Raw genomic sequence first — 19,234 nt, 5'->3', positions numbered from 1 at the left:
ATCAGTTCTAGGCATTGAAAGGGTGAATTGCCCTATCAGGGGAGGAAATTGGGCTTAATTCCTTCACAAATGAGAGTTTCTGGATTACGAACAATAAAATGTGTATATATACAGTATATTTTTTTTTTTTTCTGATCATAAAAAAGGACATACAGTGTGGGAAATAAGCATTTGATCCCTTGCTGATTTTGTAAGTTTGCCCACTGACAAAGACATGAACAGTCTATAATTTTAACGGTAGGTTAGTTTTAACATTGAGAGATGGAATATCAAAATAAAATCCAGAAAATCACATTGTGTAAATTATATAAATGTATTTGCATTTCAGTGAGAAAGAAATATTTGATTCCTCTGGCAAACAAGACTTAATACTTGGTGGCAAAACCCTTGTTGGCAAGCAGAGCAGTCAGACGTTTTTTGTTGTTGATGATGAGGTTTGCGCACATGTCAGGAGGAGTTTTGGTCCACTCCTCTTTGCAGATCATCTCTTCCTGGAAATATACCAAGAAATGGACTACTATATGTTACCATTCTGCTTTTCAATAGGGTGAGCCACGACACAATCAAACACTGATCAGTGCGAACAGTGTCAGACTCCATAAAGGCACATTGTATTGATAAAGAAGATAGTCACACACAGTTGTCAAGTTGTTCATACATTTCCAGGAGAAATAGCAGAGGAATGGCACAATGCAGAATTCTAAGGAAAGAGGTTATTTCATAAGGGCTGTGAGTATTTATTAAAGCAGAAATGTCAGGAAAATGATAATGATTATATTGTAAAATTACACCTACCCACTCTGATACACTGTAGCATACTCTGAATGAAAACAATGAACGTTTCTATTTGCTGGCAGCAAGCACAGAATATAAGAAAGTGGTTGAACACTGACTAAGCATGCATCGGGCCACCCATTTAGACTAATGGAGTAGTTATTTGGGACACTGATGAGGTGTCCATCACACGTCCAACATTTACAGTCTGTGTGGTCTCCTGACCTGGACTCAACAGGGGATATATGAGGCTGTTGATTTGGGGTCACAAGACCTGTGTTTGATCCGGATATTGCAGCCTGTGTGAAACCTGCCTGAATGAGCGGTTAAGATCTATGGGCCGGACATAGATCTCCCCGAGAATCTGCCTCCAGAGCTTATTACAAATGAAATGTCAGATGATGGCTGACAGTCTGCTCTCCTGATCTACATATCTCACACTGGTAACGCCTCATTTCATATAAAATAAGCTCTGGATGTAGATTCTCGGTGATCTTAACTGCTAATTTACATATTAAGAAAAACATGGATTTCTCTGGAATATGACATCAGATCGCAGATATTAAGGTATTTTATTCTGCTTCCTATGACCTACATGCCCATAGAGATGGCTTACGAGGGTTGATCCTACTGACGGATTCCCTTTAAAAATCCTCGCACCCCCCCCCCCAAACGAGATTGTTACTCACTTTTTGTAGGATTGTTTAGATGGGGCTGCTGGTCAGGAGCGAGCGTTCCTACAAAAGCGGGTTATTGAGCCATTTGTAGGGACTATTAGGATAAGCATGTTCCCCATTTTTATCTGACCCCTTAATTGACCGTCTCTGTTCTGCATTGATATCTTTGATTGACAATAACATAAAATTGAATCTTACATGTAAATAATGTTTCATCACCGACTATTTCTAGCCCTATAGAAAGAGGCCGGTGTTGCCCCCGTACCTGTGTGTTGTGGTTAATCAGTGAGCAGACACACCTTTCTCCCCATTCTTCTGGATGACATACACAACAAGTGTAGGGTTGTGGATATGTTTAGCTTCAGTCACAAAGGGACTTTTAGCAGAGATAAATTAGAGGCTGGATATGAAAGGCGTACGTGACCGCTTAATTGGTTTACATTACTACGTCCATTTATAAAAGCTGTCCAGATCTGTCTTCTTTCTTCATAGGGAGACAATACTAGAGCTTTGGGCTGCTAGCCGTCATGAGTGCTGCAATTCTCTGCTAAGCAAACACTTCTCTGAGCGCTATGACTGCTCGTTGCAGCTAATGGAAAGTTTCTATCATTCCTATCTTGACTTTGCTGAAGTTTCGCCTCTTTTTAAGCTGAAATATTTTGTGAAGTTCCTACCAGGATGTCAGGTTAATTAATTTCTTATAAGGAAATGTTTTTTACGTGATGAAAAATGTATATTCAGAAAAAGTAATAATTGACGTTGCTTTCAAAGGACGTGGGAATGATTTATGTGTTGTCTGCTCGGATTATATCGTCAGCCCTTTGTAGTGGAAGGAGTTTGAAGAGCAGTTAGGCCTTTGTGTTGATCAGAAGACATGATGTATGGTGGTCAGAATCTCAATGCTTTCTGCTCGTCACTTTCGCTTTTGCACAAGTTCAGACCCTTTCTGTGAAAGCTTCTTCCCTAATGGAAAAATAAAGCCACAGTATGTGTCGTGTGGGCACATGGACTCGTGGAGAGCCTGCCATCATACAGAGCTGTGCTCCTAGAGTGCCAGCCACAGTGATGCTCCCATAGAGTGCCACACATGGCCACATTGGAGCCAGTTGTGACCCATTGCCCAGCCTATACTTTTTTCATGAAGCAGCCGGCCATGGTGTAAAGCGTTTGGAATGGAAGGAAATGAGGGTTCCATAAGGCATTGACCTCAACATCATCGATCACCTTTGGGATGAATGATAAAGCGGATTACAAGCCAGATCTTTTGTCCAACATTAGTGCCTGGTGCCACAAATGCTATTATTGCTTAAAGCATCACTCCAGTGTTTTTTTTCACATCCGGAGTAGTATCACTAATGTAAGTTCTCTGACCCTAGCAATTTACTTACCAGCCGCCGTCTTCTTCTGTTCTCTGCACCGCTCCGGTCGCCTTCTGCTGGTTGTCACCTGCCGGATCGCTTCACTTTCTTGGTGGGTAAACCAGAAGTCACTTCTCAATGCAAGTCTGTGACAGCCAGAACGATGAACTCATAGATTGAGCACTTGTCACCTTTAGCTGCGACTTCTGGTCAGTAAGGAGCTGTGGTCACAAGACGGATGAACGGGAATGGAGCGATGGCGGGATGAGCAAAAGATGGCAGCTGGTCAGTATTTTACTAAGGCAGGGAATGTGGATTAGTGATATCACTCCAGCGCTTAAATAAAATAAAAAAAACACTCTGGAGTGGTGATTTAAGGGCTCATTCAGACCTCAGTTTTTCTTATACAAGTTCTAAGCATCGTTAAGACCGGCCCTTTGTATGTCAGCCTTAATGAAGGAGACGCTAGCATAAGATGCGCCAAATTCGTCAAGAAGAGTGCTTCTCTTAATATATTTACCACATCTTACAACTGCTGTGCACCTCCGCCAAAAATGTTACTCTAGATAGGTGCTGGTGACCATTGCTGGCGGAATTTATGCTACTATTGCATTAATTACTAATTTGTTGGGTGGTCTTGGACAAGCCCAACTCATTTTTCAAAAGGCTGGTGGAAATGGCCAGGACTGGTGTAAAGACGACATTTCAAGAAGTTTTACATCAAGTTTCTGTTAAATCGGGGCCACTGTCTGCTAAAGAACTGCAGACCCAAAACAGGACAACATTTATAATTAGGGGGTTTTAAGTATCTTGTTTATTATTTTAAGAGTTTAATAAAATTATATTTTAGTTTTATAACTATTTATTTTTACATCTTAGTTCTCAGAAATCTCAGATCGACTAGTAAGATGCTGCAACCCAGATATTGAGGGACTCTTCCGTGAGATCGATCAGGCTGTTGCGTTCAGTCACAATATTTTTCAGCAGTTAGAACAAAAGTGTCAACGAGAAATCGATGAAGCGTACTGGGAAAAAATACAGCTACAGGTGAGACCTATATACCTATATACTTTGTGTGTCCGAGTGTGTGTGTGCATATTATATATATATATATACATACATATATACATTGTAAGATTGCTCTTACTGAGTGTATTGGGGGACACTCGCTTGGCACGGGATTAATGTAGTCAGGCACGATTTTTCGCTTAAACACAGTCTATACCGTTTATTAAAGTGTCAAACTCGGTTATGCACAGTTCACATTTGCATTTCATAACACAACAAGCACCAACTGGTGATATTAACTTGCAGCTTTATCTTAAACACTTCATTTACGGCTTTGTCTCACAGACAAATGACACTGGGTTGTGGTCTCTAAATACGCTGAACCTCACTCCGTTCAGTCACCGTGGGAGACCACACAGTTCATAGAACATTACAAGCACCAACAGTCTGTATAGTACCTGACGGGAGCTCCTGCTCCACCTGACTCCTCGTCAGTCCACTCTTCTGGGAAAGCTGCCTCACAGGGATCACCAACTTGCCTGGCGGCATACCTTAGTCAGTCCAGACCCACTGAAGGACGGTAGCTTCCCCAACACCGACCATCCAGAACCAAAGTCTTACTGTGCACTATTCAGGGATCCGGTCCTACTCCCAGAACCTCCCAACACACCAGCATGACCTCTTCAAGACTCCTACTCCCAGGACTTTAACACATGAACCGCACATGTGACCTGTCCAGGTGCTATTCAGGACCTCGTCCAACACCCCAGGCATATGACCTGTCCAGGTACTATTCAGGACGTCAGTCCAACACCCCAGGCATTTAACCTGTCCAGGTGCTATTCAGGACCTCGTCCAACACCCCAGGCCACTAGCAAGTCCAAAACCCCACCATGTGCTCTTCAGGACTCCTACTCCCAGGAAATCCAACACAGGTTGTTCAGTGTTCTATTCAGGACTCCTACTCCCAGGAAATCCAACACATCAGCATCTGCTCTTCAGGACTCCTACTCCCAGGACTTCCAACACATACTTCCAGGACCTTCACCACTCAGGTCCAAACACTGGAACCACACAGGAACATGTGACCCACACCCTGGTCACATTATATACCCTTAACCACTCCCCTGGATGGGAGTGTGTGTGACTAGTTTGTCCCGCCCGTCTCACACAACTAGCCTAGTAAGTCTCCCTTACTACACCATACATATACACACTCTTGAGGGACTACAGTTCCCAGAACAACAACATTGCATCAGACTTACCACGCAGACTCCCTCTGCGACACATATTGGCCACTCACAATTCTGCCAATCACTGTTTCACCAAGATTGCCTTGTGCAGGCATGTACTACGGAGGACAGAGAATGAACTTCAATCCAATATTGCAGCCAGCATGCAGCCAGCGGGTAAGGAAAAGGTGAATCAAACACCCGAAAACCCCGCCCCTATGGCTGAAGATTGTTCCCTCCAAATTCAGGTGACAGAGTCCCTTTAAACTTGTTGGAATAAAGCTTGCTATTTTATCCGGAGCACGGCTGGAGGACTCTTTCTTGAACAATGTAACACACTTTAAGTGATTTGATCATTTAATCCTACGCTCTTTCTGGGATTTTCAGTCCAGTGGGCGGACCTATGTGACCGACAGCTTTCTGTATACATACATACGTAGAAAGCGGTCAATCTCTGATAGGACTGCCCACTGGACTGAAAATCCCAGAAAGAGCAGAGGATTAAATGATCAAATCACAGGTTATACTGAGTCTTTTTTTCACAAAATTATATATTAGCCTGCTCAGCTCTCCTTGCTCTATAGCATTGTGCCTGCAGAATGGACTGCCTTTTAATGGTGACTGGTTCCCTTTAAGGCATGCTGACATTTAGGACCCAAACTAAGGAAAAATAATGACATTATTGAAGTACAATGATTGGGGAGGGGGGAAAGAGTATTTGTTATACCCTGTGTGTGTTTTCATCTAGGCTGTCCGTCAGGAAATAGTGGACTGTCCCATATGTATTATGCCGCTGTCTCCAATTAATGAAGAGCACCGAGGCCCGAGTAACCGGCCGACTGTCCTTCTGTCTTGCTCCCATGTGTTTCACAATGCTTGTCTTCAGGCATTTGAAGAGTTTTCCTTGGGGGAACGTCTTGTTTGCCCTTTGTGTCGTTCTCCGTACCAAAAGAAAATGTTCTCCTGCTGATACTTTGCGTGACAGTGGCACCAGGATGTTCTCCCTCTTTTATATGTTGGTGAAATGAAGATTGACAGGTGTGTTGATCAATTTAAAATTTGAAAAAAACCCATGTGGCAGAAACCAGAAAATCTGTTTTACACTTTTTACAACTGAATAGGACGGTATGAACTCCCCCACATACACGTTAAAGGGGTTGTGCAGGATGAGACATTTCCCCCCTCATGAAGATACTATCAAATACTGCCAATGGGCAGCTGTAACTCATCTCTGATCCCCATTTTCTTACCTCGAACAGCCCCGGTAAGATCTCATTCAGACATCCATGTGCACGAACATCTGTGTTTTTCACAGCTACAATCCGTTACACTCTATGGGGCTGTTCACGTCTGTTTTTGCGGACAGTGAAAAACATCTTGGAGACATTCGATTTTTTTTTTTTTACCAGCAGCATAAACGAAAACTACCAATACAAGCCTATAGGTCCATAATTAACATTGCAATGGACTGGAGAAGCTGTGTAATATATTTATCCATATGTGGAAAACTGCACTGATTGTGAAAACTGACCAAAAACACTGACGACGTGTACTACTATTTTGCATACATGGAAAAATACAGACATCTGAATGAGGCCTAATGGACACTTCTTAAGACCTGCTTTTTAAAAAAAAAACCCTAATGTTATTCTTAATAGTTTTTTTTATCCCTACTGACTTCAGTTGGGAAGAAGCAACAACGGAAAAGAAAAAAAAACAAAAAAACCTGTGTTTAAAAACGTGATAGAACACTCCGTGTCAAACTAAGAGGTTTCCTCATCTCAAGCGTATGTTCACATTGTTTTTTTTGTTTTTTTAGCTCCAAATTTTGCATTTTAACAAGGGTAACAGGAGAAATTTTAACAACTTGTTATGCAATTTCCTCCGAGAACGCCAATACCCCATAAATGTGGAGGGGAACTACTGTTCGAGCACATGGCAGGGCTTGGAAAGGAAGGAGTGCCATTTGACTTTTTGAAAGCAAAATTTACTGGAATAATTAGCAGATGCCATGTTGCGTTTGGAGAGCCCCTGATGTACCTAAACAGTGGAAACCCCCCCAAAGGAGACATCATTGTGGATGCTAAATGTGGTTTAGGCACACTGTGAGGCTCAGAAGGCAGGGAGGTATTTAGATTTGGGAGGGCAGAATTTGCTGGATTTCTTTTGGTGGGTGAGGGGCCATTTTGCTTTTTCAGAGCCTTTGCACTACCCGTAATGTGGAAGCCCCCTATATTTCAATTGATAGGTGATGGACCCGATTGGGGACTTTTGTTTTTGTGGATTGATTTAAAGCTTTTGTTAGGATCATTTTACCTAGCGATTGGGATCACATTTATCCGGCGCTCTACGCTGAACAGTTACTTTAGGGATTCATCTAAATCTCTTAGTGATGTGATTCAGATGAAAGCCCCAACGGATCCACTCATTAGAATGAGCAGCAGAGTTACTCTGGACTCGGTCTGGCCTCTTTTCAGCATTATCTTTCTTTTCAGACGTTCACAAAATTGGGCTGATGGCACTTTTATGCACGCTTAAAAAGACAGACACTGCCGGATCACAGGTCAGATGGCGTCCACCTCCATCTGCCTCATTATAGGGAATCTTCCGCCGGAGGTTCCATCTGAATCAAGTATTTTAGAGATTCACACAGAGCCATACTGTGATCTTTGGGAGGCAGAATGAACAAATCAACAGTAGGTGAAGAATTGGTTTTATTTATTTTTTACATCGTTCTTTGTGCAGTATAAGTGATTAGACGACTTTATGCTTCGGGTTAGTGTGATTACAGCGATACCAGATTTATCTTGATTATGTGTGGCTGCTGTCACATACTAAGAGATGCTTTTTTTTTGGAATAATAAATTTTTGCATCGCCAAACTTTGATAGCTATAATTTTTGCACATTGCAGCTAACAGTCATGTGAGAGTTTTTTTTGTAGGAGGAATCAATGTTTTTTATTGGTACCATCTTTGGGCACATGACATTTTTTGATCACTTTCTATTAAAGTTTTTGGTAGGCAGAATGAACAAAAACCAACAATTTAAGATTTTTTTTTGGTGGGGGGTGCTTTAATGCCATTTTTCGTGGTAAAATTGATAAGGCAGCTTTATTTTTTGAATCAGTACAATTACAGCGATAGCACATTTATATAGTTTCATATTTTGGTGCTTTTACACAATAAAAACAGAAAACTTTTTGCATTGCTTTATTCTGCGAGCTATAACTTTTTTGATTTTTCTGCTGATTGAGCTGCATGGTGGCTTGTTTTTTGTGTGGCAAGATGTCGTTTTCAGCACTATCATGTTTAGTTATATTTGTCTTTTTGAATGCGTTTTATTCCACTTTTTGTTGGGCAGTATGATGAAAACATCATTTTTGCGGCGTTGACTAAAGGTATTAACTGGTGGCACAATCTTGTACATCGGATTGTTCCGGCAATACCAAATATGTACTTTAGTTTAGTCTTTTTTTCATAAAAATATTTATGGGTACAATATTTTTTATTTTATTATTATTTAAAAAAAAAAAAGTATTTTAACAATTTTAACTTACTTTTTTAATCCCTCTATGGGACTTTCACTTTCTGCAATCTGACGACAGTGTTACCATGGCAGCGCTCAGGTCCCTGTGGGGGTGCCGTTCAGAGTGCAGAGGGGCTCCCTCTCTCTGCATGCCTGCCAAATGCCACAATCGCAGTATTTAGAGGGGTAAAGTGCAGGGAGCTCCTGGACTGAGTGCAGGGTGTCAGCTGTTAGAATCTGCTGACAATTAGCGTCGATCGCGCGCGCACAACCTCTAACGTGCAAAATCGCCATAGCGTATACATACGTCAAAGGTTAAAGGGACTCTGAACAGTCATTCTGTGCTGACAAAGTACAGGCACTCAGTGCTTCTTGGCGGAGCCAAACCTTTGAGAACTCCCCACCATTCATGTTCCCTCTCTTCTTTGATCAACAGCTCTGGCTTTATGGAGGCAGAGAAGGGTGGAGATGGATGGAAAACAAGCAGGTAGGAAGGTGCATATAAACGATTGGCCCAACCATGAAGCATAGAGCGCTTGTACTTCGTTTGAACAGTAATTCTGTGCTGTCCTGAATCCCAGAGTATCTATCAGCCATCTCCTCCTTCTCTTCATGCTTCCTAAAGCTCAATGTGGACAAAACTAAACTCATGATCTTTCCTCCATGCCAAGCAACTCGTCTACCCAATCATTCTATCATAATAAATGACATCACGCTCTCCATTGTACAAGAAGTCTGCTGCCTCGGAGTAACCATTGACTCTGTCCTGTCCTTCAAACCCCACATCCAAACTCTCATCACCTTTCCTGCCAGCGTAAAATGAAAAATATTTCTAAAATTCACTTCCTCAACTCTGAATATACTAGAATTGCAACATCCTTCTCTGTGGTCTCCCTGCTAACTCTCGCATCTCTCCAGTCTGTCCTTAACTCCACTGCCCGACTAATACACCTCTCTCCTAACTACTCCTCTGCTCCCATCTGCAAATCCCTTCATTGCCTCCCAAATCCCCAATGTATCTAGTTAAAACATTGGCCTACAAAGCCGTCCATAATATGCCTTCGTGTATCTCTGAACTAATCCTCTGATATCTTCTTCCCGTGTGTAATCTCCGGTCCTCTCAAGACCTTCCTCTCTCTTCCATACATTCCTCACCCAAACGGCTTCAACACCTTCCTCAAGTATCCCCCATCCTCTGGATTTTTGTGCCCCAACACATCAGATTTTCCATAACATTTGGGACTTTCAGACAGAGCCTGAAAACCCATCTATTCAAGAAAATTTACCACCTACAGTGACGCCTTGCCACCTCACCACCGGTGGAGCTGCCGCAACCCTTAAATCTACTGTCTCTTCCATATTACTCCGTAGACTGTAAGAACGCAAAGACCGGGCCCTCTCTCTGTTCCAGTCTTCTCATTGTAACCATATTTTTTTGTATTTAAACCTCTTTTCACATGTACAGCACCAGGGAATCAATGGTGCTGTAAAATTATTATGTGGCTGTACAGCACATTTCTACACATTGACATTGTAATCCCATATCCATGTTTTTTTTTTTCGTGGGTCAACCTCTGAATTATGATAGATGAGTGAAATGGTAGAGCCATTACTCAGTAGAGGATTTGTCTCTTTGAAGACCCTGCCCGCGAGGGCTCACAATCAATATATATATATATATATATATATATATATATATATATATATATATATATATATATATATATATATATATTACATACACACACTAGATGGTGGTCCAATTCTAATGCATCGGGTATTCTAGAATATTCACGTCCACGTAGTGTATTGCACAGCCTGCGCAGTATATTGCCCAGATACGTAGTATATTGCCCAGCCACATAGTATATTGCCCAGCTATGTAGTATATTGCCCAGCCACGTAGTATATTGCCCAGCCACGTAGTATATTGCCCAGCCACGTAGTATATTGCCCAGCCACGTAGTATATTGCCCAGCCACGTAGTATATTGCCCAGCCACGTAGTATATTGCCCAGCTACGAAGTATATTGCCCAGTCACGTAGTATATTGCCCAGCCACATAGTATATTGCCCAGTCACGTAGTATATTGCCCAGTCATGTAGTATATTGCCCAGCCACGTAGTATATTGCCCAGTCACGTAGTATATTGCCCAGCCACGTAGTATATTGCCCAGCCACGTAGTATATTGCCCAGCCACGTAGTATATTGCCCAGCTACGAAGTATATTGCCCAGTCACGTAGTATATTGCCCAGCTACGAAGTATATTGCCCAGTCACGTAGTATATTGCCCAGCCACGTAGTATATTGCCCAGCCACGTAGTATATTGCCCAGTCACGTAGTATATTGCCCAGCCACGTAGTATATTGCCCAGCCACGTAGTATATTGCCCAGCCACGTAGTATATTGCCCAGCTACGAAGTATATTGCCCAGTCACGTAGTATATTGCCCAGCTACGAAGTATATTGCCCAGTCACGTAGTATATTGCCCAGCCACGTAGTATATTGCCCAGCCACGTAGTATATTGCCCAGTCACGTAGTATATTGCCCAGCCACGTAGTATATTGCCCAGTGAGGTAGTATATTGCCCAGTCACGTAGTATACAGCACAGAGCCACGTAGTATATTGCCCAGCCACGTAGTATATTGCCCAGTCACGTAGTATAAAACACTGCCCACGCAGTATATAACAGTGGCCACGTAATATATAGCACAGCCCACGCAGTATAGAACACAGCCCACATAGTATATAACACTGCGTATGTAGTATATAGCAGCCACTCGGTATCTAACACAGCCCACGTATACAGCAGTGTGGGCACCATATCCCTGTTAAAAAAATAATTAAAATAAAAAATAGTTACATACTCACCCCTGGGATCCAGCGAAGCTCCGGCGATATGCGCGCGGCTGCCGCCATCTTCCGTTCCCAGGATGCATTGCGAAATTACCCAGATGACTTAGCGGTTTTGTGATGCATCGTCGGACAACGGAGGGGGAGTATAGCAGGTTTTTTTTAACATTACATTTTTTTACTATTGATGCCGCATAGACAGCATCAATAGTAAAAAGTTGGGGACACAGGGTTAATAGCAGCGGTTACCGAGTTACCCACGACATAACGCGGTCCGTTACCGCCGGCATTAACCCTGTGTGAGCGGTAACTGGAGGGAAGTATGCGGGTGCCGGGCACTGACTGCGGGTAGTAAGGAGCGGCCATTTTCTTCCGGACTGTGCCCGTCGCTGATTGGTCGTGGCTGTTTTGCCGCGACCAATCAGCGACTTGGCTTTCCATGATAGACAGAGGCCGCGACCAATGAATATCCGTAACAGACAGACAAAGACAGACAGACGGAAGTGACCCTTAGACAATTATATAGTAGATCTAGTAGATAGAGATATATATATATATATATATATATATATATATATATATATATATATATATATGTTAACCTTCCAACATGAAGATTAGAAAATCTTAACTGCTTTGTTATCTTTAAGCCAGCGATCGTTCAGATTCAACCTTTCTTTTGGAGGGACAGAAAAAAAAAATCCTCATAAACCAGAGAATTAGGAAACACAGAAAAGTTTATTGAACATATAAACATTTACAAAAAATCCAGTAAAATACACACAGAATAATAAGAAAAAGCACAGACCACAACTAAAAAAAGTTCTGAAGTGATCTTGTTCACATTTCATACTTCGTGTATTCTCCATTAACAATAAAGGAGAAGAGAAGTTGGGTAAACAGAAGATTTGGACTTGAAACTTATAAGCTAAAACATACAGTGGGTACGGTAATTATTCAGACCCCTTTAAATTTTTCACTGTGCTTCATTGCAGCCATTTGGTGAACTAAAAAAAGTTCATTTTTTGCACATTAATGTACACTCTGCATCCCATCTTGACTGAAAAAAAACAGAAATCTTTGCAAATTGAATAAAAAAGGAAAAAAAAACTGAAATATCACATGGTCATAAGTATTCAGACCCTTTGCTCAGACACTCATATTTAAGTCACATGCTGTCCATTTCCTTGAGATGGTTCTACTCCTTCATTGGAGTCCAGCTGTGTTTAATTAGACTGATAGGACTTGATTTGGAAAGGCGCACACCTGTCTATATAAGACCTCATAGCCCAAAGTGCATGTCAGACCAAATGAGAATCATGAGGTCAAAGGAACTGGCCAATGTGCTCAGAAACAGAATTGTGGCAAGGCACAGATCTGGCCAAGGTTACAACAGAATTTCTGCAGTACACAAGGTTCCTAAGAGCACAGTGGCCTCCATAATCCTTAAATGGAAGAAGTTTTGGACCACCAGAAGTCTTCCTAGACCTAGGTGTCCAGCCAAACTGAGCAATCGTGGGAGAAGAGCCTTGGTAAGGTAAAGAATAGTGATGAGCGAGTATACTCGTTGCTCGGGTAGTCTCCGAATACTTTGGCGTGCTTGGAGATTTAGTTTTCGTCACTGCAGCTGCATGATTTGTGACTGCTAGACAGCCTGAATACATGTGGGGGTTGCCTGTTTGTTAGGGATCTCCCATATGCATTCAGCCGGTCTAGCAGTTGCAAATCATGCAGCCAAGGCAATGAAAATCTCAGAGCATGTCAAAATACTAGGAGACCACCCGAGCATGCTCGGGAAAATCCAAGCAACGAGTATACTCGCTCATCACTAGTAAAAACGAACTCCAAGATCATTGTCGCTGAGCTCCACAGATGTAGTAGGGAGATGGGATAAAGTTCCACAAAGTTAACTATTACTACAGCCCTCCATCAGTCGGGCCTTTATAGCAGAGTGGCCCAACGGAAGCCTCTCCTTAGTACAAGACATATGAAAGCCCGCATAGAGTTTGCTAAAAAAAACACATGACGGACTCCCAGACTATGAGAAATAAGATTCTCTGGTCTGATGAGACGAAGATAGACCTTTTTGGTGATAATTCTAAGCGGTATGTGTGGACCAGGCACTGCTCATCACCTGCCCAATACAATCCCAACAGTGAAACATGGTGGTGGCAGCAGGTGTTTTTAGCTGCAGGGACAGGATAACTGGATGTCATTGAAGGAATCATGAATGCGGCCAAGTACAGAGATATCCTGGATGAAAACCTCTTCCAGAGTGCTCTGGACCTCAGACTTGGCCCAAGGTTCACCTTCCAACAAGACAATGACCCTAAGCACACAGCTAAAATAACAAAGCAGTGGTTTCAGAACAACTGTGACCATTCTTGACTGGCCCAGCCAGAGCCCTGACCTAACCCCAATTGAGCATCTCTGGAGAGACTTGAAAATGGCTGTCCACCAACGTTCACAATCCAACCTGATGGAACTGGAGAGGATCTGCAAGGAAGAATGGCCGAGGATCCCCAAATCCAGGTGTGAAAAACTTGTTGCATCATTTCCAAGAAGACTCATGGCTGTACAAGCTCAAAAGGTGCTTCTACTCAATACTGAGCAAAGGGTCTGAATCTTATGAACATGTGATATTTCATTTTTTTAAATACATTTGCATAAATTACTACATTTCTGTTTTTTTTTTCAGTCAAGATGGGGTGCAGTGTGTACATTAATGAGAAAAAAAAGAACCTTTTTGAATTTACCAAATGGCTACAATGAAACAAAGAGTGAAAAATTTAAAGGGGTCTGAATACTTTCCATACCCACTGTAAGCGAGATGGTTGAAGCTAGACGTTAGGTGCATGTAAACATACAGGACATTAATTGCAAGCTTCTACTAAAGGGTGGACAAACATTTTAAATCAACATGAACTGAAGCTATGATGGAAAATCTGCTGTAAAAAATAATATCTTGAAATGTAACAGGCAGATAGGGAACTGCTGATTGACTTTAAACGGATTTATATAGTTGACCACGTTATGAAGACATGCTATTTCCACTATAGGCTGAACTGCGCTCTCAGGATTAGTAGCGGTATGACATCACAATTTATTGCTCACGTACTAGTCTATGTGCATTGACCTGTGTATTCACACAAAGGCCATAGACTAGTTGTCCACAAAATGTGGCTCTTCAACTTTTGTGAAATTGCAACACCTCTGCCTTTATCAAGGGTGGCTGGAGTGTTGTGGTTTCACAACAGCTGGAATGCCGTAGACGAGAGTACAGAGGTATGATAAGATGCTGCATCAGTGTACATTGGTATATCTCTGTAGTAATAGATCGGAGTATTTCTGACATCTTATTTACCAAGAATTCTCCATCTTGGATATACAGCAGGAAGATACCACGGACCACTGGCTACACTTAAGCTGCCACAGTTGCCCACTCTGTCCAACCTACGGCACCTTGTAGATAGAAGCCCATTGACGATTGTCTTGTAGTCGAAGGGTGAAGGTAAATGCAGAAAATCTGAAATGGAGGTCAGCATTGTGATTCTGCCATGGAGTGAAAAATGGAAACGCTGCAGTCTTGGTTTATAAAAGGCAGAAGAGTTTTAGATGAATTCTGGTAGAACAATTACTGATGCTCATGGTAGCGAATTCACATACATCAGACTCTTCGGCCACTATTAATAATGGACGGTGTTTTGTACGCCGGTCAATGTGATGAACAGCAAGTCGCGTCAAATTCATTAAGCATTTTTTGCCTCTCCCAGCTTGTGTGTGCCGCCACACGAAATGTACAACGGTCCCGGTCATCATCATATTTGCCACTGTTGTGTAGTAAATGATAGCTCTGCTGCCTCTGCTAGGCTACCCTCACACTCCCACGAAGTGCCGCCAATTTTTCAAAAACCTAGCTGGCTTAAAAACCATCAAAAGGCGCAGGACTGTGGCACAATTGATTGACACACACATATAGGAGACACTTCAACTAGTTGTGCAGAAGAAATCTGGTGAAAACTGATGAATTGGAGCCCTAGTTTTGTGCCAGCGTTGGTAGAGAGCTCATTATAATGGAGTGTACTTTAAATTATAGAGGACATTTTTCAAGATGACAAATGTAGACACGATTAGGGTCTTTCAGACGTCCACCATCATTGGTCTGCTATCTGCCCGCACATCTCCTGGACCAATCTTAGCCTCAGAGATACATGAAGCTGTCACGCTTGAATCAGGAGACACTGCCAGTCCGTGCATTGTGATCAGAGATCACACTGATTCTTGTAGACGTCTGAGAGCACTTATGGTGAAAGTCTTGTTATACAGAAGAGATGCGAATGTTTCAATTATTTAGGACTCACCAAAAAATGAAGTTTCACTGCACTTGTAAATCAGCATTGTGAAGCATAAGGCCTAGTTTGCGCAACAATTAACCACCAAGGTGGATCTTGACCGTGCGGGCAGACTCGCCACATTTTTCAATGATAACTCCCTTTGCATAAATAAATGCACGCATGCACTAGTAAGTTCGTAAGAGAGAATCCAGCAGCAAGTTTACACTTTCAGATCTATGGTCGGCGTAAAATGGAATTGGGACCATGATTGCAACTTCTAGCTGTAGTTTTGATACTATTACAGTTTTATCTGCTGCAGGTCTGCTAGTACTCTCAATGATGAGCACTTTGTAACAACCCAACCCATACACTAGTGAATGACAGCTTTAGGCTTGTACAGTACATAGGCAGAAAGATGCCAATCAGTACTGCAGGGTGGAGATAGCTGGAGCCCCTGAATACTGAGGACTGTCAGTGAGAAAACTAGCAAATTTGCAGCAGACAAAATGGTCATAAAATTAAAAATAAATGCTACTCAGTAAAAAACTTGGTTGAGTGGCGACAGATTCTCTGTAATAGAACTGAATGGAAAAAGATGACTGAAGAGAGCGCCGTATACATCTAGCAATTCGGTCCCTAAAGTGTTTAGATGAGACACTAAGCTTTACATCTATGAATGAGGAATGCGTGCAGAGCAGCCTTTTGTATGCAATCCGCATCCAGGAGAGAAACGGTCATATGCAGAAATTATATTTACCTGCAGATATAGGCAATGCTGCCCGGCTGAAAGGATGACTTTCAGGATTAAATTATCTTCTATCCTCCTGGAAGTTGCGTGCTGTCAGTCATGGGGCGTGCACGGAGCCGCTATGGTCATCACTCACTATACAGTGAGTGGCAGCTGTAATCACTCCCCGGCATTTTGACTGGCAGCCTGCACTGCTGTGTATATTCCGGCATGCAAGCGGTTAATCAAAGGACCAGGGAGCGATTACAACCACTGCTCATGACTGAAAGCAAGCTGCTCCTGTAAGGATACAAGTTCCTTCCCGGGTGCCGCACTATCAGTAAGGTGGCCAGGCAACATTTTAACCCTATATCTGCAGGTAAATAGCATTTTTCCACAAACAGAACCCCATAGCTCACTCAGGAATCAGATCTCAGATCCTGCATTACAAACAACTATGAATTATTCTGAAATGCTCCAGAGAAAAATATCGTTAAAGCATGACCGAGGAGAAGACGACTACTCCGTATTCCTTATGGCTTCTCCTCACCTGTTGGGCTAGATTTACCAGAGTCTCCATTTACACAAACAGCTAAAGTGACCGGTCTCCCTGAAGGGGTAGGGACATGACTCTAGGACTTGGCACCTCGGCTCTGGCCACTCATCTGGGTTGTATGGTGAAACTTGGCAATGGTTTAGAGTAAAGCATAGAACGCTGGAGCCATTCTCCGGCTGTCCAAGGTTTGGGCAAAATGAATCCGCTGACATGTTCCCCTTCGTGTAGATACATACAGTGCGCTCCTCATTATTATTTAGGATGCTCCTGAGAACGCCATTTCACTCTCTCACTTTCTCCCAGACGCGGCAGCGCTCATTTATAGGTTGAGTCTAATTTTGTTCATTTGAATGGGTCAAAGCTGAAAGAATGGTCCATGGACAGGCGCGTCACCGTTTCTGTAAAGAAGTAGCCATTTTTTTTTGTAATCCCATACAATTAATTTTTAAAGGAAATCCAGGTAAGGACAAAGTGATCTCATATATGTGACATGTCACAACATTGAAGGAACCCGTGAGCCCAGGCCACCCCTGGCTGCCTCTATGAAGAGGGGCTCTTTAGCTGTGCACCTTTTTCAATGGCTGACATATGCTACAGTACAGCGTCAGATGTATACTCCCACAATATACCTGCAAGGGAGCAAAGACGTGATGTGACCAGCGCCTTATCAGCTATTCATATTAACCTTGTATGTGTAAAGCTGGTGAGGCCTCTCTGAATTATGGAGTTTTACTTTAAAGGGAATCTGTCAGCATAAATAACTAATCAACCCAAGCACTGGTGCATCTTCCTATCTACTTGCTTTCTATCTATCTTCACCCTGCACTGGCTCCTGTAAAGTCAGAGCTGTCAATCAAGGAAGAGAAAGGTGGAGATAAATGGAAAACAAGTGAGTGGGAATTTGCATTGAACGGTTTTTGGCCACACAAATGGTACACAAAGTGTCTGTGCTTGGGTAGACCAGTCATTGTCTGCTGACGGACTCCCTTTACCTATCAAGAGATCAATAATTCTTAGGTAAAAAGTATTAGAAGCAAAACAAGTAAGATTTTCTAGATGTCCCATTACTTTTCATTAACACTGCACATTTGGACTAAGCGGCCCTGATATTCAGCAGATATTGACTGCAATGCAAAAATCATGGATTCCGGTCACTGCCCAGTGGGACACATCTAGGGTACTCAGAGGGGCGCTAAGGTACTTGGGTGCAGTCTGAGAAGTGACATGTATATAGCATGTACAAAGAATGATAGATTCACATACGAGGGAGTCTAAAAGAACAGAATTTACATATGAGGAAGCCTAGAAGAACAGAATTCACATACGAGGGAGCCTAGAAGAACAGAATTCACATACGAGGGAGCCTAGAAGAACAGAATTCACATACGAGGGAGTCTAAAAGAACAGAATTTACATATGAGGAAGCCTAGAAGAACAGAATTCACATACGAGGGAGCCTAGAAGAACAGAATTCACATACGAGGGAGCCTAGAAGAACAGAATTCACATACGAGGGAGCCTAGAAGAACAGAATTCACATACGAGGGAGCCTAGAAGAACAGAATTCACATAGGAGGGAGCCTAGAAGAACAGAATTCACATAGGAGGGAGTCTAAAAGAACAGAATTCACATACGAGGGAGCCTAGAAGAACAGAATTCACATACGAGGGAGCCTAGAAGAACAGAATTCACATACGAGGGAGCCTAGAAGAACAGAATTCACATAGGAGGGAGCCTAGAAGAACAGAATTCACATACGAGGGAGCCTAGAAGAACAGAATTCACATACGAGGGGGCCTAGAAGAACAGAATTCACATAGGAGGGAGCCTAGAAGAACAGAATTCACACAGGAGGGAGCCTAGAAGAACAGAATTCACACAGGAGGGAGCCTAGAAGAACAGAATTCACATAGGAGGGAGCCTAGAAGAACAGAATTCACATAGGAGGGAGCCTAGAAGAACAGAATTCACATACGAGGGAGCCTAGAAGAACAGAATTCACATACGAGGAAGCCTGGAAGAACAGAATTTACATATGAGGGAGCCTAGAAGAACAGAATTCACATACGAGGAAGCCTGGAAGAACAGAATTTACATATGAGGGAACCTAGAAGAACAGAATTCACACATACGAGGAAGCCTGGAAGAACAGAATTCACATACGAGGGAGCCTAGAAGAAC

General features: G+C 42.5%; 1 protein-coding gene across 1 annotated transcript in view; it reads left to right on the top strand.

Moving 5' to 3' along the window:
• RNF32 (ring finger protein 32) overlaps positions 1-8,239 on the top strand; it is a 62,044-nt gene extending 53,805 nt beyond the window's left edge. The window contains exons 8-9 of the mRNA XM_069729728.1: positions 3,689-3,856; positions 5,798-8,239. Coding sequence (XP_069585829.1) covers positions 3,689-3,856; positions 5,798-6,019 — 390 coding nt within the window. The 3' untranslated portion in view covers positions 6,020-8,239. The remainder of the gene's footprint in view (positions 1-3,688; positions 3,857-5,797) is intronic.
• The last annotated feature ends 10,995 nt before the right edge of the window (positions 8,240-19,234 follow it).

Source organism: Ranitomeya imitator, chromosome 6 (assembly GCF_032444005.1).
Source record: "Ranitomeya imitator isolate aRanImi1 chromosome 6, aRanImi1.pri, whole genome shotgun sequence".
NCBI lineage: Eukaryota > Metazoa > Chordata > Amphibia > Anura > Dendrobatidae > Ranitomeya > Ranitomeya imitator.
Note: the sequence above shows the minus strand (reverse complement) of the source record. Positions and strands in the feature narration are given on the sequence as shown.